Source organism: Accipiter gentilis, chromosome 2, assembly GCF_929443795.1.
Source record: "Accipiter gentilis chromosome 2, bAccGen1.1, whole genome shotgun sequence".
Taxonomy (NCBI): Eukaryota; Metazoa; Chordata; class Aves; order Accipitriformes; family Accipitridae; genus Astur; species Astur gentilis.
In genome coordinates this window covers 38,824,088-38,850,579 of record NC_064881.1, presented here as the reverse complement: position 1 = coordinate 38,850,579, position 26,492 = coordinate 38,824,088, and the positions used below count along the sequence as shown (strand labels likewise).

The following is a 26,492-nucleotide window of genomic DNA, read 5'->3' as shown; positions in this document are numbered from 1 at the left end:
CGAGTGATATTTCTGTGTACGATTTAGTCGTTGTGGTAATCAATAGCAAAAGATCTTATTCAGTAAACGGGCAAATTGCTGAATTGGTAATCGTATCTGAAGGATTTGCTGTCACGGAAAGAAAAGAGCAAATAATAATGAAAAATAACAACCTGATAGACAAAAGACAGCAGCTGGAAATTAAAAATGTAATCCTAAATTATCAGCTGCCGGGAGTCAAGATTTGGCTTAGTGATTCTTTATTAAGATAAAATAAATGGCAAGTCTTGGCAACTCTAAAGTTGTCTAGTGCCAGAAAAACAGGATACACAATGGGTATTCAAACATTTCAAAAAGTAACAGTAATCCACGCTGTCCTTCACGTTAGTGAGCCTGCAAGGAAGGGACTGTTGCCTCAGTCATTTTCTCGTCTAGTTGGAGCAGGGAAAAAACTACACATACTGCTGTAAGAAAAAAAGTATAAATTCATAGGAAATACAAGATTTTTTGTTGTTGTTTAAAGAGTGGACTCAAAAGCTTTTTCATGGAGTCTCTGTTAGTTTCTTATCAGCTAATGTTTAATTAGTTAAAAAAAAAATTGATGCTGCTTTAAAAATATCCCCTCGTGAGTGAGCTGAGAAATGCAGTAGGGTACCTCAGTGTTCTGTGATAAGAAAATTCAGATTTTAAGGAAAAAACCCCAACCAAGTAACAAAGTTTGCATGCAAAACGAGTTCAAATGTCCATCCAATTTCAAGTGTATGTTTGCATACATGATGTCTGATTTGGTAGTAATCATGAGACAAAACTCCAGGGTATTTTAAAATAAAAAGGTAGAAGATGGAAAATATTTAATAATGCTTGCAGAGACTGTAGCTATAGGAAGGAAATTTTGCAAAACAAAATGGCTAGCATCTAACTTCAAGTAAGAAGCCAAAACCAGAACACAAGTCAGGAACTTGAAGCCTTTTTAGTGATTTAAAGTTTTCCTCTTTTTTCAGAAACTCCGCAACTTCTTTGTGGAGCAGCCAATCAAACTAAGGTCGTTACTAGGCGTAAAAGCTGTAATCTTTGAACTGCTGTCTTATTAAAGATCACTTCGCTGTCTTGTGTCAGACACTCTCTCCTGTCAAACCGTGATTAGAAAGCAAATACGTGATTTAGTTAAAAGAGGTTAGAAGTGAGTAATGTCAGAATGTGAAATGATGGTTTATAATTAGCACATAGTATGATGTTAATACCTGGATTTCCTGCTATAGTTTCAGTTTGCTGACTCCGGGGACAGCATCTTAGAGCAACTGATCCATGCTGTCAGGAAGACATTCAAACTGGAACAGCTCAGGCATATAGTATAGAGGAATTTGAGTTTCTAAACACACTTTCATTTCCTCCAAACAATTGTTTCGTTAGGTCCTTAGTTATTTATAGGAAAGTTTATGCTTGATTAGAATGAGCTGGACACTTTTCCTATGCAGTACTTTCAGAAATAAAACAGATGTGTGAGCTATCTCAGTTTGAACTGATAGAAGGAGAAATAAAACAGCTGAACCTAGACTATACTTGTCTACTAAACCCTGGCAGTAAGATACTGCAGGGGAGACAAAAAGTGGTAGGAAACAGCCCATAGATAATCTACTTAGGATCAGTCTTTTCTCAGATGAAAAACATTTTCCAAAATAGAACAGAGAGCCTATACAATGTTGGCAATTTATTTTAACGAAAAGAATTGGATCTGGAAACTTAATTTTTAAGAGTGCTAATTTTCCCTGCCCAATTTGGGAAGAGAAGATTAAATAAGCTTTTGTGGCAAATGCCATACTTCATCACTTGCACATGCACCAGATGTTGATCCAGAACATGTCAGAAGATAAGTAACTGATTAATATTTTTATGCTTTCTCCTCCCCCACTCCCGATACAGAGCAGCTTTGTGAGATTCATAAGCACAGTAAAAGAACATTTGAAAATCCCCTTTGCACCCACACTTGTTTATATTGCTACTACGTCCATTTTGGAGGGGATTTTTCTAAGGCATCTGAACGGCTGGTGTCTCCTGCTGCAACGAGGGATCATATTGATTGGAGCTGTGGTTAAAATTGGTTCAGTCAAACTCCTGTGTAACACAGAGAGGGAACGGAATAGTTGGTTCATCTGAAAAATACTATTTTGTATAGGAACTGGGTTAAAGGAAAATAATCCCTTTGTAATTAACTTGAAATAGTAGCGGACTGGTCTTAGGGTCTGATTTATTGATCCCCTTGCACTTAACAAACTGTTCTGTTGTAGCTGAGGTGGAGGTTATCGATGGATTTATGGTCTCAGGCCAGGGAGTTGGGCGCAGAAGCCAGAGGATGAAGATAACTGATCTGGCTCACAGCGGTCAGGCGGAGGCAACGGTATATGAAGATTTGTGGTAGTGAGGGATGCTACTGAGCCCTGTAGTTTGCATTCATAACAAAAACAAACAAAAAGCAATGGAAAAATACCTGAGTGCAGAAATCTGCAGGTAGGTAGGGATGTGGTCCCTTTGCCGAGGGTGTGGAAGAAAGAAATCAAATGCAGTTTTGGACTTATACCACAGAAGTGAACTCCGTCCTAGAAAACTTAACCACCCCCACCCCCACCCTCCCAACCAAAAATCACCCCTCAACCCTAAACCCAGCCTTTAGGGTTTTTTTGTATTGCAGTCAGAAAACCAGTAAGGATACACATTTGGTTTTACATCCAGGTACGCAGTTGTTGGGACTGTGTTTTGTAGTACCTAAAGAGGATTTGGCTGCAACTGTGTAAATAATTCAAGCTTTCTGGCCTTACTACTGTATAGATTTTTACTTAATTTGAATATTTAATCCAGCAAGATTCCTTTGTCTTCATTGAAAATGTTTTGTTTTGAAAATCTCCTGTACTCTTTGTTCACATTTTCATCCTCCGAGGTTTTTGATCCATTGACTTATAATAAATTCCATAGGATTGGGTAAAATCACTGAGCTCTTTCTGGGAGATGAACTTCCTTGCCAGTATAGGTTTCAGAAAACATTTGCTAGCATACCTCTGAATTCCCAGAGAATGTGTTAATCAGCTTTATTGCTTTTATCAGAACAATATTTGAAGTGAGTTCAGTGGATCAGCTTTTGCTGATGCTCATTACTTTTCTTCACATTTAGTTAATTGATCAATCTCTATTGGCAGCTTTGTCTTGCTGGATATTTTAGCCTATGTATGGCTTTGTGGATGTGCCTAAAGCAGTAGACTTCAGACAGGATCTAAAGACTTCACTTAGAGTAAAATTCAGGTGACTAAGTTAACAGCTATGCCACTTGAAACCATTGCTTTGCTGCTGTATGATTAAGTCTCCTTGTGTGTTTGATCTAATGACTCTTTAATGTATATGGAAAGGTCTGGAGACGGGCAAGTTTCTGGCAAGTAGGCAGGAGTCTTTTTTCCATCCCCAAACTTTTTTATGAGTAGTGAGTGGGACAGCTTCAACAGAAGGGTTGGAGAATGCTGTCTTCCACATACCAGCTTATAGCTAGGGGGTAGGACATTGCCCAGCGAGGGAGAAGAAGCGGGCTTGCATCTCCTCTGACAGAGCAAGGAAAGGAGCCTACGTTTCCTGTTTCCTGAACAAGTGTTCAAGCCATTAGACTATTGTATAAAAGGGAGCATGACCCCATTTCCTGATACGTTTTAAAAGAAAACAGTGTCCCTCAAAGAAGGGACAGAAATGGCTGCATTCAGGTGAGGGTTTCAGATGGCATGTCCCAAGGGAGAAGGGTATTCATGCAGCCACGAATAAAGACATACTGCAGTGCTCAGCAATTCGCAGAGGTGACTCCAGGCAGCTTCACATTGTGCGTCTTACCTTTGAGGAGCTTCCTGCTCAGCATGGCCCTGGTTCTGGAGCTTATTGTCAAAGACCTACCTCCTCTTATGTTCAGCCATTAAAGAGATTCAGACTCCTGTCTGAAAGTACTAAAAAGTGTTGTGGGTTTTTTTGTTGTGTGGTTTTTTTTTTTTGTTTTGTTTTTTTTTTTTTTTAATCCAGCCCTCTCATTTTGATTGTTTCATGGTTTTAGATACTAGACTGCCATATAAGATAAGACAAATTTCTGAAAAGCCATGGACTGATAAAAGCCATCCAAAAGTTTCTTGATTTTATTTAGGTGAGCCTGGGGGGGGGAAAAGAAAAAGAAGAAAGTATTACATTATCTTACTATCCCACAGACTAATGAGAGATTGGCGGCAGATTTTTTCTTTTATGGTTCTAGACATCCAGTACTGTAAGAGTTGTCCTATATCACTCAGCCTAATCCTTTGTCGTATGTGAATATGGGTAACAACTTTTCCACGATTTTCACAGCAACTGAGAGCACTTCTGGATGTCCAGCTACCAGGCTGCTCAGTGTCCTAGAAAGTGGCAGAAGTGCCCACACACGCAGAGTGTGTGTAAAGCTCTTCCTTTTGTCTCCTTTATAAATCAGTGGTGAGCTCCATGTGCAAAGTTATGCACGTGTGTTTTTTAGCTGTCTGGATTTCAATATACCAAATCTGGCAGCTTCTCTGTTCTCATGTTAGAAGTGTGTGACTAGTATAAAGTCTGGTCTAACTGGGATTCAGCTGAATGAGAACCAGTGGTTTTATTAGTAGCTTCTGCTTTTTATCCTCTACTCTTACATTAGCAGTTTGATTGAATGTCAAGCTGTGAAGGTAAGAAAAAAAACCTGTAGGGAGTTTGTAGGGGTACAGATGTAATCAACATCCCTTCTCATGTTAAAGGTTTTCCTCTACTTTTTTGGTTGTTTTGGCAAAGGGACTTTTGCAGATATGGTGAGGATCTAGACTGGAGGCATAAACAAGTACAGCATTTACTTTTGTATTAGTAACAAATCAAACCTTCTTAAAGTTCAATTTTGTCATCAGGTGGGCTTCCTTCAAGGTGACATGGATACATAACTCGTTGACATGAGCAAATGAAAACATGTGAATGAATTTCGTTTTCCTCACGTGCTTTGGCAAATGGATCCAAATTTTATATTGTTGGTCTTATTGACCTTAGCTCAATTGTCCATAAACCAGGAATTAGATCTAAATAAACTGACCAACTATTGCTGGATATGATGTATCCTGATCTCTTGGACTAGATTGTGCCCTGCTACATCTTGAAGGGTGTGCTAGAACAGAACTTGCATGAAGGTGTGGTGTCCCAGAAGGCCCATTTCATCTGTCAGCCACGTTGTGGACTCTCCCTGGGGACTTTCCTGCTTAAACTGAAGGCTGTGAAGCTATCTTGGGTGTTACACTTGCATGTGTGCATACCTGTTTATTTTGAGTCTTATTTCGGGATCATGATCAGGTTTGGAGACTGCCTTGCACACTGAGAGAGTCACACCTCATGAACACAGGAGTCAGTCATCTCTTTTAAGCCAGAGATGTGAAAAGGAAATGGTGGCAGGTAGAAAAAATGGGTGGTGGTAAAACACATGTATAAGTACATGCGTATGCTTGTGTTTGTGTATGTGTGTATACATAAATGTGTTTCTTTTTCTCATATATATGTATGCATACACAGATCTATATATAAAAATATTATGTGAAAAAGCACCTGTGGTCTTACAGGCATCTGAAGTCTATATGGACTATAGCTCATAAGTAATGATTTGTATTGTTATATGTAGTAGAAATTCTTTATATAATTTCTGTCAAGACACTAGGAAGTTTACTATTCAGAATGATATGCAGTGATTTACAGCATGTCAGCTACTAAATAGTAAGTGCCTGGGAACGTTCACTTGCTTTGTGTCAGAACTGAGCTATTTTAGCCTTCTTTCAGTGAGAAGTAGTCTACCCTCATATTAGAGCATTCAGATAGGCAGTTTATGTGGAAGAAGTGACGTGATGTATATTCACAGCCTTCAAGGCAAAGTTGTTTATGAGTTAATATTCCTCATCTTTATGCGTTAATATTCCTCATCTTTATGCGAGGGATGTCTGGTAGTGTTTGAAGAGAGGCTAATGAAGAAAGTTGGTGAGACTAGTAATAGTCACAGATACATTTAAAGATCCAAACTGCTAAGCTAGCCCACAGAAATGATGAAAGCTCAGAAAGTAAAGTTGCTGGGGAAGAAGAAAAGCAGCTAGATTTTCTTCTGGTGTAAATCAGAGCAAGTTTGCCTCGAAGTCTGTGAGGCTGTGTGTTTACAGTAGCCAACAAACTGCCTGGTCATTTTATCTATACAGAAAGAATAGAAGGGATGGTGCTTCTCTTAGGTGCTAGGTACTAGTCTACTAGCATTAGCTAGCAAATGAAAGTCTTGATTCTGTGTTCCTTACTTTTGTTGTTTTTGCATATCTGGTCTCCTGACCTTAATTTAAGTCCTGTTGTTGTTCTGTCACAGTCTTTGTTTTAAAAATACCTTTTAAATTCTGATGTCAAAACCCATACTGGCTTCAATGGCAACAGAATAAATCTCAAGAATATGCTCATCTTGAATGAATGTGACCTGATAGTTTCCTTTCTTGTTTTGGTAAGTATGAATAGCCTAGAAAGCCAGGAGTTTGCTCTGAGTCCTTGCCTCACTTGTGCAACATAGTTCTGTCTACATATAATTAATCACTGTGTGGTAATTAGTTTTAAGAATATACTCTGAAGATTCTCCTAGTTTTACATGCAGAGAGCAAGCAAGTGAGAGGGACCGAGTTCTCTGTAGTGGAGGTTAGAGAACTGGGTGGTGTTACACAAACTTGCATGAAAGCCAGGAATCTGTTCTGGCCTGCACAACATGAAGAACTTCATAAATGTGGGATGGTTAAAATGTTCTGGATGCTATATTGCACAAAGCAAATGAATAAACAAGAGCATTAGAAAATATTTTAGGATTAGAAGATTAAGAGTAATTGGCAAAGGCAGACTGGATGGCTCAGGAGATTGGTAAGGGATCTGGAGCCTTCCATCTCATGATTAGCCAAAGATGTAACCCAGGTAATCAAAAAAAGATTTATTAACATTTGATGTTCCAATGCAGATGGTTGGTCTAATTTCTAATCAGTAGTTGCAGAAGCCAGGGGTTGAAGACAGTTTTACCCTGTGCCTGTAAGCCTTGAGGTTGAATCATTTATGTGGATATAGGCCACTAGTTTCTCTTGGTAGAATTTTCTTCATGAAATGTATGATACAGGAACTGGCAGACTTTGTCTTCCTTGGTAATTTTTTTCATTTTCTGTAAGCAGTATTTGTAAACTGCTTCAGCATAATAAAATTTAGGATTGAACTTCAAAAAGGAGGTGGGACAATAAGAGTAGGGTAGCATTTGAATCAAGGGCAGATTGAATATCAAAGACACTTTTCAAAAAAACCTTAAGTACCTCTTCTTGTCCAAGTCCATCTATTCCATGAAATCAGTGTTTTTGGTCTGACTAATTAAGGTAACATAGAGATATCTGTTGGAAACATATAGTGCAATTACACAGCTTTGTTGAAGTATTTGCCAACATGCTTTAGAAAGTACCTCTCGAAACACTGTCAATTATTATGTTATCTTTTCTCCTCTTTCTGGCTATTTTTGGAAATATGCGTAATGAATGAAGAGACAGCTTAGTTGTGTTAACACATGAACTTCAATCCTTGTGGTAAATTCTTTCCCAGTCTTCTAGATTTTGATAATTTTCCCCATTAGTGAATGAATTTAACGATTAAGAGTTTTGAGTTTTCAGGGAGTCTTACTGCGAAATATATTTCAGTTTAATCCCAGACTGAGACATGGCTTTGAAGGGCAATTCTTGAAGAATATCAGTGCAACCATCTCAAGTGCAATAATGGAGAATAATTCTAATAGCTATCTTCCTCTATACAGCATAATAATACCAACTATATTGCCGTAATTGAGGTGCTGCAGGAGTAAGTGATAATCCCAAGGTCTCACAAGCAAGCGACAGCGAAGGAAAGAACTAAATCAGATTTCCACAGTCTAAATAGATACCTTGTATGTTAGCTTCCCTTTAAAAAGAGAATTATGAAGATTTATTTTCTTCTGTGGCTATTGAGGGAACTGTTGATCTATAGGTGCTCTTACATTTCCAGTGCAAGCTGTACCTGTACTTGTGACTGCCACTAGTTATGTCAGCTGGCACTTTGGACTCCACTGCTGTAATAGAATTGCAGAATTGTAGCATTGCTTTTGTTTAGTTTCTTCTTTATGCTGGGGAGGAGTGTCTACTTAAGAAAATATAACTCTGTCAGGGCAAAGCAGGGGACTAGGTTTTGCTGGGATCAGAATGAAATAGGAAAATAAATATGAGAAGCTATCACTTCTGATACCACACAGAAATGTGGATATTGATTTCTAGGGGGTGTGTGTATATACACACACATATACATATATTTTCACCTTTCTCGTCTTTCTCCTTTAGTTTTCCTCTTTCTGGGGCAGGTCAGGGAGAGCAGGAGGTTAAGGAAAATTACATACCCAGTGAAGGAGTTTAGTGCCTGCACATAGAGTTACGATATGTAACTGAAAAATCTGAAAGTCAAGCCAAGACTTGATCAGAGTGCATGAATCCAAACAGTTCTGCCAATGTGTAGGCTTTTTCCAAATTTGGCTGGCTGACATCTGAAACAGCTTCAGTTTATACCGTCACTTGAAGTGCTTCTCCCAACCTTCTTGCATGGAAGCCAGTTTCTTCAGTTCTCTTCACCTGATGACCCCCGAGGAGGCTTTTAGTAGGTTTTGTTATGCGTGAAAAATGGCTTTTGAGTGTAATAACCCTGTGTTACCTTTCACGTACATGCTTTCCAAATAGGATGCATTATTTTGAATTGTGGCAGGGTAGTCAGGGAAATGCCAACCCAATAATTGGTAATCAATTACATTCCAGTGCTGTAAAGAATGTGTGTGTGTCCCCCATTGCAAGACATTAACACAAATAGTGTGAGAATACTTAGTTCTATTTTATCTTCTTGTGATGCAGAGAAGGATGTATTAGCATGGGACACAAATTTGCTATGTAGGCCACTAAGCAGGATTAGCACAACTTAAAGAAATGATATGATTTACAGTCCATTGTATAAAATGCTAGTACTAATAATATGTTTTTCCAGTGTTCAGAAATAAAAGTAATTAGCAATGAACAGCAGCTGGGATTATTGTCACTCACAGTTTCTAACTGGTGTCTACAGAGTGTCTGCAAAATAGGTTTGTTATTTGTAGTCTCTGTGAATGGACAGCTGAGAGTAATGGATGTATTTACTCATTAGAGCCACTTAAGGTGAAGCATTTTGGCCAGTTCTCTGTGCATGCATAGAACAAACATAAGTATCTAATTAAATGAGCGAAACCAGATCACCTTGCAATTTATGTAATTGCACAGTGAGCTGCTGTTATTTTCTGTTTACCATAATTCCATCAGTGTTTTCTTTAAGTTGTCTTTCAACACCGTTGAGACTTTGAAATAATGCAATGGATGGACAGATACCGTAGAGCAGGCGCAAGTCCCACTGTTGTCAGTGGATCAGTCTCAGCATGGCTTTGTCTCCAGTTCTTGCTCGCCATAAAATGAATAAAATGAGATATTTTCTGTGGTACAGTAGTTCTGTTAAAACATCCCTCTTCCAAAGAATCTCTTCAAACCCAAATTCATAACTTGATACCAGAACTTGTTTAAATGAAAATGTTACTAAAGTGAAGTCCTAGCTATTTGGCTGCCCAGCTCAACATTGCCTAATGAGATATGTTTCCTAAACAAACGGAAAGCAATTTTCAGTTTATTTAAGCAAAAGTTTTAACCAACACATGAGAATTGTGCTTTCTTGGAGGGGGGAAAAAAAAAAAAAAAAAAAAAAAGGCATTGGAGGTTGAATAGCAGCAGCTCATTATATCATGGTTTAGCAACTCATTGACTCACTATACGTGTTCAGTTCTGATGGGGTACAAAGGATAGCATCTCATTCTCTGAGCTAAATGGCTAAAAGGCATTTATACTAAATGCATATAAAAATGTTTACGTTCCGTGCTCTCTGTATGTCTGAGTCTTTCTGTATGTTGTGATACTGAATGAGCAGTGATCACATGTTTTCTTTGTGGCACAGCTGTTGAGGAGGAAAAGAAAAATAATTACACCATTTGCCTAATGCATTATAACTGAATCCTGCAGAAATGTAGTAATACACTCACTGGTTGGGAGAATGGAAATCAAACCCTGTGTGGAAATGTTATATTCCCTGTAAGGCCCCTCTTGGGTGTAAAAATTGAGCATGTGACACAAGGAAGCTTCCGCCCATGTCCTTGGTGCAGTGATATAGACTGGATGATGGGAAAGGAGTAGATGTCAGTGGATTTTGGGGGTAAAGAGGAGTTATCTTCTGGATGCTGTATGCTGTTTACCATTCGGGAAAAAGAGTAGAGCAATGGTGACATTTTTTGTCAGGAGAGCCTTTCTTTGGCCTTCAAACCAGTTGTATAGGAGCAGCAAATCTCCCCCTGATGTCAGGGGCAGGTGTGGTGCACTCCTGGGAAGGGCAGGCCTGCCTGCTATGAGAACACAGGGTTTAATAACATAAGCCCTGGAAGCCTTGTTTCCTTCCTGCAGACCATTTTGCTCAGAGATCATGAGAACAGTTAAGTAGACCTACCTTTTTTTTTTTTTTTTTTTTTTTTTTTTTTTAATTAGTTATGTCATGGACTTGGGTGTGGTAGGTTTCTTTGCCACATGCCATTTTTCTACTGTAGTTTTTCCATCCTCGTTTTACTAAATTGAGCTCTGTGCATGAGAGGAACAGAAGATTTCCTTGGAGAATGTCTGCACTGAGTAATCTTTGAGAAAACCGCCTTTTGTTTCAGACATCAGCCACTATGGCTGTGTTAAAAGGCGTCCTGGCGGATACTGGATACTCCTATAGGAATAGTCTTTATAAGAACTGGTCATACTCTGACCCAGCAAACTGAATTTGTTATTTCAAATTTAGTTTTTGTTTGCTCATATTTATAAAGCAATTCTCTTGGACTGTTAAGCATGAATATGATTAAAACATGTAAGTGTATTGAAAGAAAAAGTCTGAGGACTCGTTCTTTTGTTCCACACCTGGTAGAGACTCCCAGCCAAGTCTCCTGTCACAGGGTTCAGGGATATGGGAACAGGTTATTGGATCTTCGACATGATTTAGTGAAGGAAGGAGTAGTCCTATCAGAGAATGCTGAGTTAAGATCATGTTGTGTATGTGTGCCTCAGTTTCCCCAAATAAATACATTTGTTATTCATATGGAATATATGTTCAGCTATGTGAAACATTTCAAAATCTTCAGCAACAAATGCTAAATACATGAGGGTATATGTATGATGTTTTACCACATTAGTACAAATGACAGTGGCGGTGATGAAAGAGGCTTATGAATTAATTGCTTTCTATGTATCTTTTTTATTTCCCCCTTCCTTGCTATTTGAATAAATCTACAGTGGAGGTAAAATGATGTTATTCTTTATTCACAGGTTACTTTAGGTGGAACCTTTATTGGAATTGGGCGGAAAACTCCAGATTGCCAAGGCAACACCAAGTACTTCCGCTGCAAATTCTGCAATTTCACCTACATGGGCAACTCCTCCACTGAACTAGAGCAGCACTTCTTACAGACTCACCCAAACAAAATGAAAGCAGCCCTTCCCTCCTCTGATTCTGGTAAAACTTCAGAGAAAAACTCCAATAAATCCAGTCCTACTCTTCGACCATGTGATTCTGGAGACTTGGGGAAGTGGCAAGACAGAATCACTGTAAAAGCAGGAGATGATACACCAGTTGGATATTCGGTGCCCATCAAGCCAATAGATTCCTCTAGACAAAATGGTACCGATACAACCAGTTACTACTGGTGTAAATTTTGCAGTTTCAGCTGTGAATCGTCCAGCTCATTGAAACTATTAGAGCATTACAGCAAACAGCATGGGGGAAGCCAGGCAGGAAGCCTTCACCCAGATCTGAATGATAAGCTTTCTAGGGGATCTGTCATTAACCAGAATGATCTAGCCAAAAATGCAGATGGGGAGTTAGTGTCAAAGACAGAAAAGGGTGCGAGTGTGGCAAAAAAGAAAGACTTGACTAGCAAAGGAGCAGAGGACAGCATGGTGACAAGCTACAACTGTCAGTTCTGTGACTTTAGGTACTCAAAGAGCCATGGCCCAGATGTAATAGTGGTGGGCCCACTTCTCCGTCACTATCAGCAGCTACACAACATTCATAAATGTACCATTAAGCACTGTCAGTTCTGTCCCCGAGGCCTCTGCAGCCCAGAAAAGCACCTTGGAGAAATTACTTACCCATTTGCTTGCAGAAAAAGTAATTGTTCCCACTGTGCTCTCTTGCTTTTGCACCTGTCTCCAGGGGTGACAGGAAGCTCTAGAGTCAAACACCAGTGCCATCAGTGCTCATTCTCCACTCCCGACGTGGACGTTCTCCTGCTCCACTATGAGAATGCACATGAAGCCCAAGCGTCTGATGTCAAACCAGAAACAAACGCCCTGCCAGGGGCAGAGGGGCCGCTGACGCTCAAGGAGAACAAAGAACACTCATGTACCAAATGTGACTTTACCACCCAGGTGGAAGAAGAGATTTCCCGACACTACAGGTACAGTGAAGTTTGAAATGATTAATGATAGGAAACCAAACAAACAGCCCTCCCTTAGTTCCTTAATTAAATGTCACCATTCCCCAAACATTTGAGGAAACTGGAAATCAAAATATGAATGCGTATAGATATAAATCTTTACAGCCAGAGTCCAATCCAACATCCACTTTGTTTTGGAAAACCACCAGCTAAGTCAGTGGATTTAATTATACATTTAAACCTGTGCAAAGAAGAGGGAGATTTGGATTTGTGTGCAGATGCTGAAGTTCCAGCATATTTGAGGTTTGGTCAACTATTTTCCACCCAGAATCTTTTAGGTACTATTTTAGTTCAGGCTTTTTACCAGAAAGCTGGCATCTTCATTCAGTAGGGGAACACAAATGGCTTTACTTTCCAAGATAGACTATGAATCCTTTCATGCTCTGTAACAGTGCTTCAATGTACTACCTTTTTGTAGTATTTTCCATTCCCAAGTCCAGCAATGCAATAATTAGTTTAAGAGCATTCCACTGCTGTTTTGGTGTTGGTTTCACACTGGGAGCAGACACTCTTTTGTCTGTTGATGTCATCCCCCAAGATCCTTTTGCAGATGCTTATTTTCATGTCGTTCTATTTATTTTAAATGCTAATGTTCCTATTTGGAGGTGGACGAAGCCAGTCTCCTGACTCAGTCTGACACAATGTCATAGTGGCAGCCAACTCCCTGCTAAACTTCTTGGGTCAGTTCCTGGGCTGTTGTAAACTGGCAGTCCAGTTTACATCAGAGGAGGAGCTGGCTCCTAGGCTTTCTAAAGAGCAACAGTTATGTGCCGCTGCAAAAGCGATGTTAAATATTAGAAAATCATGCTGAATATGTTAATAGTTAAGGCTAATGCGTCAACAACAACGGAAAACTCAGTATCTATCTCATCTAAAAGATCTTTGCATGGAAGCCAGCTAGAATGAAGACAAAAGAAGATGCATTTTCAAAGCTAAAGCTTTGTTAAAAGCTCAAGAAACTGTGCCACGTTTAATAGATTCCAAGACATCCAAAATTAACAAAGGCAGACTGGGGCATGATACTTTAATAGAGATTAAAGCTGGGGGCATCCAAATGTTGCCCAACAGAGGGCTGCATTGGCAATGTATCAGGAGTCTATTTAAAAAAAAAAAAAAAAAAAAAAAAAAAAAAAGCAGATTGCTCATCTTTAATTTGGAGCTAGGGCCCACGGAGGATTCAGGTCCCAGCATGCAGTGCCCCATTTTTGATCCAAGTGGGCCTGAGGGATGTTGTGCGGATTAATTAGTTAATGTTTGTAAACTGCTTTGAAGATGAAAAGTGGTATCTAAGTTCCAAGCATTATTATAGCAGCTTTGAGCCATGCTGTAGAACTCCATAGGCAGCACTTTGTCCGCCGCTGGGGCATGGCACGATCTTTTTTTAGTGGTTAAATAACTGGAAGATTGAAATGGCTCCTTGACTGAAAAAAACGCTTTTATTTTGCTGCAGCTGGTAATTTAAGTTTTAACAAGCACGCCTAGTTAAAATCCTTTTTCCCAAGGAAAGGAGAAGCCATGACTTTCAAAATTAAGTGCTAAGTCTGAGACAGGGTAGCAGTAGCTTCTCCTTTGGAGGGCTCAGCACCCTGTGCCTCTGGCAGTTGTCACAGGGAGCTGCACTGTGGAAAATCAAGAGATATGCTTAAGTGTTCGAATCTCAACTGGTTGTCTAAAATTAGGCTATTCTGTTTAAGACATTCGAGCAAAGTATTTTGGTAAGCATTCAGTCTACAACATTATTGAGTACTCTGAGGATGTTGTGTAATTAATGCGAAGTACAACATCCCCGTAACTGCCAACTTCTTTCCCCTTCTTCTGCCCTCCCCCCTTTTTGAGTTTTGTTTCTTTTCTATGGGTACTGCTGCTGTTTTCCCCCACTGTGCATCTTCTTTGGAATCACAGAAGTTAGTTCAGTTTGTGGTAGGTGCTCTGTAATGGCAAACACCACCAAGTTTTATTGCTTTTCTATGCATAACCTAGTTTTCACTCTATCAAACTAAAAAAAATGGAAAGAGAGACTTTTGGGGCATTATAGCTTCTATTTTTATTACTATTCCTATTCTCAGGCCTTTTTTTTTCCTTTTTTTTTCCTTTCTTTTTTTTTTCTTTTTTTTTTTTTCTTTTAAAAAGTTTTGCATGTATTGGAAATGTATTTTCTTTCCCTTTTTTTTATTTTATGAACTAAAGGTAACAGAATATTTCAGATTTTAAAAATTAGAACATCTATACAATAGTAGTTTTAGGGGGTTATGTGACACACAAAAACATCCTGATGTGGAGTCAGCTCACAACCTAGCCAGCCTTCTGTGTGGCTTCATCAGAGTTAATCTCAATAAAGCTGTTATGCCACACGTTATGTATTTCTGATGTATTTAAAATGCTATACATGCACATATATCTAAAACCTGTCCATTTATATAATAAGGAGCTGAATGGATTCTAATTGTAAATATAATCCTAAGCATTAATGTGGTGGCAGAAAGTGTTCTGCTGCTCACATTTTTAAGTTTACCCTTGATAATTTGTGAGTATCGGAGCTGGCTTTACATGCTACTTACATATTCTGGTTCATGTATTTTTTTGTCTGCATTTTTGACTCTTTTCGTTTTTGAGTCATATGCCTGAACAGCATGCTTAATTTCTTTTATTTTGTTTCCTTTTGGCTCTACATCTACAATTTCACTTGCATCTGCTAGCTAAAAAATTTTCTATGTCCCAAAATTATTCCTTTGCAGCCATGTGTTTGCAACAGTATTAGAATTTGCAAAAGTGGTTCTTTCCAAGTTTTCTGTCTACAGAAACATATACATACACTTAACACTTATTCAGTATTTCTTGACATGATTATTTGAGGGTTGTTCAGTTAAATTTGAAGTTAATGAATCACGTTGCCCTTGAGTTTACTTGTATTTAAACCTCACTAAGATGTGCTTACTCAAATAAATCCCCAGAAGGTTTATTGGCCTCCATTTTCTACTAATTCTGCTACTACTCATTTTCCATTATACCTCTGAGGAATCAGGTACTCTTCATGTTCATTGTGAAGTTTAGTTTTTTCTCAAAACTGTCTGGTATTCTGATGAGCTAAAAGATGCCAGCACTTGTAATTTAGATAAAAATCATACTGAGTATTTGGGGAAATTTTGTGTGTTGGATCACTTAGTCTAGAGATTATTTTCCTGCTTGCTCCAAAATAATTAATTTTTAAATTTTATTTTTTTCTTAAAAATGAAAGAGGCTTCTTGCAGAAGTGGTTCTCTTTTTTTATAATTTTGCTAAAAGAAGTGGGAAAACAATGCCTTTTCTCATTTTTGGAAAACTTGGAATTTTTCATGTAAATCCTTAATTTGTCAAAAAAACTGAAAGAAAGCGTTTGATCACTGCTAGTAGTAATTAAAAATACTGTGCCGAAAAATGCTTTAAACTTCTTTTAAAAAAAGATAGCGTAGTGATTCCTTAAACAACTACAAAATACAAGATAGAAGGACACAAATATAAGCTTTGGCAATGGTGTAGAATCATTTTTCTAATAAATTAATTTGAAAATGCGGATGACAGCAGTTATGTAGGGTTCTCTTTTGAAATTAATTTCGAGTTAATTTGAAATTAAATGCTTGCTGACTTCTTAAAGATAAGTGGGGTAGAGGGGTAAAAGGCAAAAGGGTACTTGGGGCTGGCACCTCCCCAGCGCCAGGGCTGCACGTCGGGGACAGGGGTGTCAGGGCTGCCCCCTCGCACTGTCAGGCAGCTGAAGCCGGAGCAGGGTCTTAGACGTTCAGAGGGTGGAAATGTGGAGCCTTTGGGACACTCCCCAGAGAAGCCAACTGAGGGCAAAAGTGTAAATTGAGGCCCACCAGCTCCTGGTTTTTCGGCAGAGCAGGAGCTTTCGCTCATTGAACAATAGCAGCAGCTGCGAGGACCTTTTCCGTCCTCCTGACACCTTAATTCATTCTCTGAACTTGTTTGCTCTTGCCAATGGCTTTTGCTCTCCTTTCATCTCAGCCTTGCTTTGCTCTCCGCTCTGCCCGTTCTCTTCCCCTTTCTGACCCTTTGCTGAATTTTTTGGCTTGCTTTGCTCGCTGTCTTTCCTTCTGAGTACTTTCTGCTCCCCACGAGCCTGAGTGCAGCACCCATCCCAAAAGTAAACTTTCTTATAAGCCTGTTTCTTCATGAGAAATACTAGTAATTACTATATTCACAATGAAATTCAAACCGTGCAAAAAAATGGGAGTGATATGACAGCCATACCTTCATCCAGAAAATTTTCTATGCCCTAGAGCCTAGGAATGTCTTCAGGTAATTAAAAAAAAAAAAAAAAATAAAAATTACTTGTTTTGTAGAGGATGGTGTTTTGTAATACTTCAGACTAGTTAGAAGTATGTCAACAAGACTTAATTAACAACTGGCTGGTGTCAGGAGTATCACAGCCTATTAGAAAGCTCAAGTAAAGAGCATTAAATCCATCCGAAAAACCCTGTTTAATCTCTCCAACTTCAAGATTTTGCAGGGGAAAATCCTTATATTTCAGAGCACCCAATTCAAGAACATTTTGGTACAAATAAATAATGATAGGATTTTATTAAGTTGTCAGAATATAACAGTGCAGTGAAGGTTTGGCCTGAATTTCTTGACATTTAATCTTGAGATTGGGCCATAAATGTTTTAATGTCCACAGATAATCAGGTCTCTGATGTATTTTCTAGTGAAAATAATAATGCTGAGGAACATCAGTGGATAGGATGACGTTGCCATCTCAATGCCACATTGAAGATAACTGCCAGCTTATGGCTTGAACCTGCTGTTCGTTTGCCTGAGTGGTGTATAAGCAAGATCATAGAAAGGAGAATGCTGTTTCCTTCTTCGTTTACATTGCTTTCTTCCATACTGACATTTTCCTCCAACATCTCTCCTTTGATCAGCTGTGTATCAATACACTGTATTGCACCTGATGAATTCAGAGTTTCAGATGGTATACCCGTGGTTTAGCTATAAAGTGTAACTTTCAGGTAATGCACGGGAGTGCTTATTAAGTACTTCGCAAATGGGAATTTTTAAAATTTTGTTGCTTAGCTTTGAGGAGCTTTGTGCACAAATCTAGGTGTAACTTGGGCCTTTAGAAACTTGGGGTAGGTTTAAAATCTAGTATAAAAAGAAATCAAACATTGCCAACTTGTTTCCTTGATTGCTATCAGGGTGGGGTGAAAACAGTCAGAGATGAAAACATTTTCTTTTTATGCCTTGTTCTGGAAAAGAATAAGTTTCCAACTTCCAAAGGTTCTCTAATAGCTGATGATAGTTATTATTTTATTATTGAGACTGTGACTTTTATTAGACAGTTCTAAACTTTAGCTTACTTTTCAGAGCTTGGGGATAGAATAATATACAGGACAAACCCAAGCAAAGAATGAAGATTTATAATGTTGGTTGCAGAGATTACTTTTTAATGCATACTGGAAAAGTGTATGTCATAAAAAAAAAAAGCCTCTTGGGTTACTACCTACCTAAATCAGTCCTCATCTTTTCTCCACCACAGTGCCTATCACAGTCTCAGAAAAACGAAGGAATGCTTGTATGACTCTCTTTGAATCAATTATAAATAATTTAAATGAACAAACCCTTAGTGTAATAAAGGTGATTTTAGCTGGGCCTCAGCCATGTAGTTACAACTGCATCTAATATTCGTCATTTATTTGTGGCCTCAGAAGTGTGGTACCACTCCTGTGATGTATGCTGCTCCTGATCAAAAACATTTAGCCAGTATGGAAGGAGCAGGGGGGAGAGGGAGGGAGGCAAGTTAGGCAGAAAAAGATCAGCTGTTTGGAGGTGTGATATCTGTAGATGAGAGCCAAGTTAGGAAAGGGGGTTAGCTATTGAAATAGCCAAGTTAAACAAGAGACACTTAGGGCTAAGTAGCCTCCCAAAGGATTGATAAACTTTCACATGGGGAGTGTATGTGGTTGAGCCATTAGCCCCAAATGGTGTCTTGTTTAACTTGGCTTTTGAGATAACTAGCCCCTGTCTAACTTGGACTTCCCTGATGGTATCCCACCTTTACGGGGCTGACCCTCTTTATAACTTGGCTTTTTGTATTTATAAAATGGTTTTGATCAGATAGCACTCTCTCTTTTTTTTTGGTTCAGAAGAGAATTAAGCTCGGTTTAGAAAAGAATTAAGTTGCAAGAGAGAATATATTAGTGTCGCATTGAGAGACAAGCTGATTTTAATAAAATGCAATTGTAGAATGAAGAAAAAGGAACACAGCCAGAACAGGATTTTAACCCACAGCTTGCTCTCCCACAAGTAGATTCTGATGCCATAAGGCTATGTGGAGAATAGCTGACTCTATTTTTTTGCATAACTGAATGAGCCCATCAAGTCCCTTAAAGTGAATATAAATATGGAAAATGACAAAAAGAAAACCGATATTGCACAAGGGCTAATAAGCTTGAATCTGAAAGTGTACTCATGTCTGTGCACTGACACAACTGCAAGAAAATCAGACAATGTAAATAACATATGGTTTGTTTTTCCAACGAAAGGAAAGAAGGAAGACAAGGGGGTTTAATGCGTTTGGCAAGTTGTCCCTTCTAAACTATCATACTCTAAAAGGGACATTTCGTGTAGCATTCCAGTTCTACAGATGCACCGAGAGCCAAATCCTGCTCTTACTGAAGTCAATGGGAGTTTTGCCATCAACTTCACTGAGACTAAGATTTGGCCTCAAAAGAATTAATTCTAACAATTGGAGTTGTCAGGGCAGTAACAGATTTCTCATACAAGTTTTGTCCTGTGTGGATAGTGAAAGGCTCGGGTTTTTAGCTTGGCTAAAGACACTGTTGTGACTCTCAATGCCTGGGGTGTGGATGTGTGAGTGTGTCTGTAGGGAGAAGCTTTCGCAGAGTTATGTACATTTTGATGAAGGGCAGGGACGGTATTTTACTCTGCATTGGTACGACTCCGGGCGCAGCGGGGCCCGGAGCCTGACGGAGGGCTTTGACCGCTCCTGTGCTATAAACAATTATTCATAATGGTGTTACAGAGCTCATAAACAGTGTTCTGTTCCTATGATAGATACAGTAAATGGGTAACATGTTGTTCTCATGTAGGAACATATGCTTTACATAATTTAGTAATGCAGTACTTTATATAGGCTTTTAGAATAAAAACAGGAAGGCGTGTTATTCCACACTGCTCCACAGCTCATATCCAAGTATTCCTGTATTTGACAGGAAAATGCAGTTTGTAGTGACACAGCCAACTATTTTGCTTTTTCTTTAGAGCAGCATCTTTTAAAGTTGTGTTAAAATGTCCATAGAGAACAAATAAGTACTGTTGTGTACAACCTTCTGTCCTTTAGTGTATTCTTATCCATAACTTAACCAGAACTCCAGTTAAAATCATCTTGCTCAACCAAAAGTATATGAATTTGGTGGAAAGCAAAGGAATTTTTTTAAACATCTTAACTGTCTAGCATAGATGTATACTAAGTGGGTTTTTTTATACAAAACCCCCTACCCTTTTCTAACTATTTGATTTTGGTTGAAAAAAGAGTGTTACTTCAGTGTTTCTACTGCAATAGAAAGCGAAAAGTGTATTGCAGCAAACTGAAGAAGAAAAAGCACAAAATCCCGGTGAAAATTATGTGAAGTTTAGAATAATGCAGTGGTGTGTGAATGAATGACAGGAGGCCATTCCAACACGTGGGGGGAAAAACCAGCAGGATTTTTCCCTTATTATATAAGACACCAAAGTAAACCCACTTGCTTTTTTTAGAGGGAATCATACTGTAAGTTTGATCTGTTTTCTTCATCTTGGTAGGTAAGACCACTGTGCGAGGGAAGGGAAGGGGAGACTCCCATGTTAATACATGTCTTGTTTTCTTCCAGGAGAGTACACAACTGCTACAAATGCCGTCAGTGCAGCTTCACAGCTGTTGACACTCAGTCACTACTAGAGCACTTCAACACTGTGCACTGTCAGGAGATGGACGTCACTACAGCCAATGGGGAGGACAGTCATGGCGTTTCGTCTATCAAGGAGGAGCCAAAAATTGACCTCAAGGTCTACAGTCTGATTAATCCAGACCCCAAAATGGGGGAGCCCATATCTGACAGCATAGTGAAGAGGGAAAAGATAGAAGATAAGGAAGTGCTCAAGGAGAAAGGTTGGACTGACAGTCCCAGCGACGATCTTCGCAATGTGACCTGGAGAGGAACAGACATTCTGAGGGGGAGCCCGTCATACACACAGACCAGTCTAGGCTTATTGACCCCAGTGTCCGTTGGCCAAGAGCAGCCAAAGCCTTTAAGGGATAGTCCAAACGTAGAAGCTGCCCATCTTGCGCGGCCCATTTATGGCTTGGCGGTGGAGAGCAAGGGCTTCCTGCAGGGCGTGCCAGCCGGAGCGGCGGAGAAAGCCGGGCAGCTCACCCAGCCCTACGCTGGATCCGGGGACAGCAAGGCAAAGGATGAATCCCAGTCCTTATTACGGGTAGGAAGCTCTCTTTCTTTTTTCTCTCACTTTTTATGATTACACGTATGTTATGTTTAATTAGGCATGCAAATGGTTTCTTCAGTTCCAGAGTAACGTGGTTGGGGTTTTTTTCATGCATGGGAAAAAAAAAATCAAGGAAAGAGTGAAAGACTCAAACTTGTAGAGCTAAACTGGCAGGTAAATGTTCCAAAGTGTTTGCATAAAACAATGAAGATATTGATGTAGTATTAGTAAGCAAGTGCTTCTGCTTTTGCCGTTTAGCTCTGACTGAATTTTGTTTAATCATTCCTGCTAATTGTGCAGGTTGATGATGCATTTGAAGAAGGAAGGTTTAGAACCCCAGAAGGCTGCACATCTGTTACACTAAAACAACTAATCACCTCTTAAATTTTGTGGTGGTGTGACAGTTCACACTTAAGCAAGATTTCACATTATTAAGTATCTAAGAATATGAAACCTGAGTTAAATATTAATAAAAAGTAACCTTTTTTTTGTAAAGCAACATAATTATATCAATTTTGACACTTGTCTCGTTGCCTTGGAAGCAAAAGAAAAAGAAAAAAGAGAAAAGGGAGGAGCTTGGGCGATGAGAAAAGGAGAATATTTGTCACACCAAATAATTCCTATTCTGTCCTTTTTCTGAACAAAAGGGCCTGTATCTAAGGAACTTCCCCTTCCATCAAGGTATGCTTTTCCCACTGTAGAGAAATCTGAGGTTAGAAAAGCTCTCAAATTCTGAGGAGCTGAGCAGGGAGATAAATAAGTGCCTTTCTCCTGAAGTCATCACTACATGTTTTCAGGGACTGCTCCCTATCTGAACTTCTAGAAACTTGCTACAGGAGTGGTCAGTCCACAGACAAACCTCACTAGAATGGAAGTGATGATCAGCTATTTTTCTTTATTGTCTTTTATAAGAACATTTATAACCATAACATCCGTTACTGTAAGAGTGAACAACATGCCAGAAGAAGACAAAAGGCAAGATAAATGTTTTATTCCATGGTCTACTAAGATTATACATAGGTGTATCTGTTTCTGTATACATATATATGTCTTACAAGCTCTTTTTAAATGAAGTCAGTCATCTTAAAAATATTGCAGTTATTGTAATTATAAGATAATATGTCTGTCACTTAAAGCCTGCATGTAATTTAGGGGGACCACAGTCTTTTGTACCTTACAGGTCATGAATAGTTTTTGTTGTCAAATTTTAAGTGTATGAGAAGCAGTTATGGTATGACAGGTTCCCTGTTGCAAACCTGGGTGTGTGTTCACTGTGAACGGCAGGATTATACTTCTCTCCTCCATTGGAAATACGTATAAAAATATACACATATATCTACTAGCAGTGGAATTCATGCTGTATATATGATGCTAGTTACATCCCACTTCAATTCTTGTAGTGGTTCTTAGCAATGCACGGACATATTGACCAGAGGAGCCATTTATGTTGTGGGTTATCAGAATACAAATAATTTTCATTTGTTTTTTGACTACTAAAGAATGAAAAAAAACAACTAAAAAATCTGCAAAGGGACGTGGTAGTATTCAGAATCAGCTCTATAAGGGTCTAGATTTGGTTGGTAGCTGGAGCCTAAAAACTTAGTAAGTGGTAAAATAAGGCCATTATATCATCAGTTTTAGCTATTGGAGAATATAGAAGGGGAAACTGTACATTGTCTGCTTCTTATGCCCTTTTTAAAAATAAATTCAGATGCTTTTTTAAAGTCTTTATACAAAAGCACTATTTTATTTTTTTTTCAATTCAGTATTTCTATTGCTTTGGAAATATTTTGATCCCTTCTCAATATTTGGAAATATGAGGTACCTGTAATTTTCACGGTTTTCTTAAAAAAAGAAGTTTTTTTTTTTTTTGTATTAACAGTGTATATAAATCAGTTCCTTGCATTTTAAAACATGTACAACCCAACTTTTCTTTTATAAGGTTTGTAAAAGGATTTATTGGCAGATTAGGTCTATACCTACTGGTGAAACCATACCAACACACTTCAAAGACAAATTACTTTTATGCACACCTTTAGCTACCTTGCTCTTTGAACTCTGTTGTGCCAAGGACTTGTTGGTCTGGGTCTTTTCCTTAATTATAGTATTGTAATTTTCGCTTTTCTTCTTTGAAAATTGGGCAAGTTGCCTTTGTCAGTTTGAAATATTTTAGGAAAAAAGGGAAGGAGGTTAACTTTCTACATCTGCTGAACAGAGTCCCTAATCATATATTTCATCACTATTGATGGATAGAGGAAAATAGTGAGAATTCAAACTTCTTGAAGGTAAGGGGTGATCTGAAGGATAGGAGATCGTGGAAGATGGAGTGTGATTCTGTGAGTGGTATTAATTCCCTGTTCCCCTGGATCTGGGAAGAAGATCAAAGAAACCTAACTCCTTTATTTTGCTCTTGATTTAGTTTTCTGTAGACAGTTATGGGATGCAGTACTGGAGCCCGGAAATAGGAAGACAAACTGATGGTCAACTTGACCAGTGGGAGCTTGGTGTCGGGTATTATCTGACATACAGATAGGTTACATGTATGCCTGCAAGCTCACTTGGCCCAGACAGAATTAGAAACTGTTCAGAAAAGAACTTCCCTTCCATTGTGGAAAAAGCAAATTTTTGTAATCCTGTGTGCCTTTCTGATTACAGCCTTACTTGTATTTTGTATATATCAAATTAATATCTTGCACAAAATAGTCAGACAATTCTAAATCTCTGAGTTATTCTTTGACACTGTGAAATAAAAAAATACCCCATATTGTTAAGCAAGTCTCTCATGATTATCCAGTTTTGGAGAAATATGTGAAATAGCTAGTAGAAGTAGCTAATGTGCTAAAAGTTGGGCCTTTCTAAAAGCAAAGTGTTAAATCAGTACATGCTTTGGGTATCATATAATGAATGCTCATGCAAAATACTGTATCCCAGGACGACTGGTGACTAGGAAACAAAACCAATAATAAAATCACTGTGGACACCTTTATTTTTTTTTCCCCCCAAAGATTGACACAGAGGAAGCCAAAAATTTCGGATTACTCAGTGAATAAACACTGTGAGAAATGGACTGAAAAAACCCTAACATATCCCTTTGGTTGTACTGGCTATTCAGTATTTATAAAGTGGTTCTGCTTATTACAAATGATTTGTAATGATTTGACAGTAGCAGTAATACCATGTGCTTTTCATTTTTTAGTTCTCTCATGACTGGAGGAAGGGAAAGGGGAGATCATGTTTTTCACTTTTTTTCATATAGATAGAGGTTAATACTGCAAGTGGGTTTTCTAGATACTGAGTTTAGGAGTGATTAGCATTTTAATAAAGTATCAAAGATGATACAGATCAACTGGGGAAGGGGTGAAAATCTACAATTGCCCACAGAAATCCCTAATGCCTACAGGATAATTGTAAACTTTTGGAAATTACTTGGAGTGTTTCTCAGCTTTGCATGTTGTGTAAGTCGTTTATACGCTGCTTTCTTGCATTCCTTCCATGCATGATGGACATGTTCCCTCCCCAGACTCTGCTACAGTAGATTATTCGTGGGAGTCATTAGGGTAAGATTTCTTTCCCTTTTAGCAGCTAAAAGACCGAATCACTTGTGACCTTTCAGGAGCTGGGGATGGTGCAGTGGTGATAGCTTGAACTCTGCATGTGTGCAAACACACATATGCAGTGGACGCACCTTTTTCCCTGAGAGCACTTCCAAGCTGTGTGTATGTAACAGAATCTTTCTCAGGGGCTTGGTACACTTCTGTGAGTAGCTTTAATTTATTTTTCTTATTAAAATGTTTCCAGCAGCTGTACTTACAGCGAAACGGTATGTTTTGCAAATGGGAATTACAAAAAATGTACCTCAGCGTGGTACAATGTAGACATTATTTCTGCTCTTCCTTAGAGTAGCTGATTTTATAGTTTAAAGATTTGTTGATACTGGAAGGTCTATTGAGATGCAAAAATGTTCCTTTTTTTGGGTAGCACATTGGCAGCCAGCAGACTCCAGGCCAGGCAGATTGTTTAATGCTTTGACAACGCAGATCTTGGACAGCAGGAACTTTTTGCTAAACTGATTTTAAATGAAGTGTCCTGTTGCGGTATGTGTGGACACTGCAGAACAAAGTTTTCCACAAAATTAGGAATTGTGGCCTGAGCCTTCAGACCTATGCGCAGACCTAGTTAGCCCACCTAAAGGTATTGTTAAACACTGCTGCCTCGCATCATAGTTTATCTGATGCAGATGCAGAATAGCACAGATTACTGTGTCCTGCCATGCTGCATAGACCCGAAGGCAACAGGGAGATGCCTGTGTATTAATCGTAGTTCATGTAGTGGGGGGAATTCGGTGCTGTCAGAGGGACAGGGATTGTCACATTATTGCAAAGGTACTGTGATTTTTATCAAAGGCAGACTGCAGGCTGTAATGTCAAATATCTAACTGAAGTTACGTTAACCTTTGCTATGAGCTTTTTATATGGGACAAAGGATAAAATCAGCTCTTCTATTAAATCAAGGCTATTTTGCACCATAATGATCAGACTGTTTACACACTACAGGAAATCACGGCAGTTCAAGAAAGTTTCCACTCACTTTAAGAGGAGTTATTTTCTTTTGGTCTGTGATACTTCTGGTATTCCATATAGTGTTCCGTCTAGAGCTGGTTATATGGCTTTAAATTTGGGGGACACAAGAAATCAGAAAAAGTTATTTATTTCCCCTCTCCCTGTTTTGCATTCTCCTATGTGGCTGATTGACAGAGCTAATTTTGAAATAAGCCATTGGGTATGTATGTAGTAAATTTATATATAATTGATTTAGTACCGGTGTAGTAAATATCAGACACAATCCCTAGTGGTGAAACATTATTTCACCTATTATAAAGTACTGATTCCTCCACAGAGGTAGATGCCAGATAGCTGCAAAGCAGTGGAAATGCTGCACTGGCCTTTGTGATTTCCAAAAGACTTCTCTAAACATTCAGTTCTTGGCCTGAAGAATAACCTAACTTTGAGGTAAAACCTGCCTCTCTGATGTTGGTAGAAGTATTGCTGTTGCCTTTAGCAGGAACACAAGGAGCAGGTCAGAAAGGTTCAAGCACACAGAGCGGGATCTTGGTTTAAATGTGATTTTTTGGTGGTCACTACAGGGTAATGGATGGAAGGTTTTGTGCGCTTTGGCATTGTGTCCCACTTCCAACCACCTTTTGATAGCATCATCTTAATGGTATATCTACAGATTTAAATTCAATGCATGTAATTGTATCATACATCTTATATTTAAGTTGGTGGAGGTCTTGGATGCTGCATGTCATCCCTCAGCCACTTTGGGAAAGAAAAGCAGCCCTTTTTAAAGAAGAAACATCTGAAATAGTTTC

At 38.8% G+C, this 26,492-nt stretch overlaps 1 protein-coding gene across 2 annotated transcripts in view; it reads left to right on the top strand.

Moving 5' to 3' along the window:
- TRPS1 (transcriptional repressor GATA binding 1) overlaps positions 1 to 26,492 on the top strand; it is a 223,058-nt gene that overhangs the window by 44,518 nt on the left and 152,048 nt on the right. The window contains exons 4-6 of one of the 2 annotated variants that reach the window (XM_049824535.1): positions 11,457 to 11,643; positions 12,343 to 12,586; positions 20,512 to 21,115. In XM_049824535.1, coding sequence (XP_049680492.1) covers positions 11,457 to 11,643; positions 12,343 to 12,586; positions 20,512 to 21,115 — 1,035 coding nt within the window. Of the gene's footprint in view, positions 1 to 11,456; positions 12,587 to 20,511; positions 21,116 to 26,492 lie in introns of both variants that reach the window. The other variant, XM_049824526.1, reaches the window with a different exon arrangement.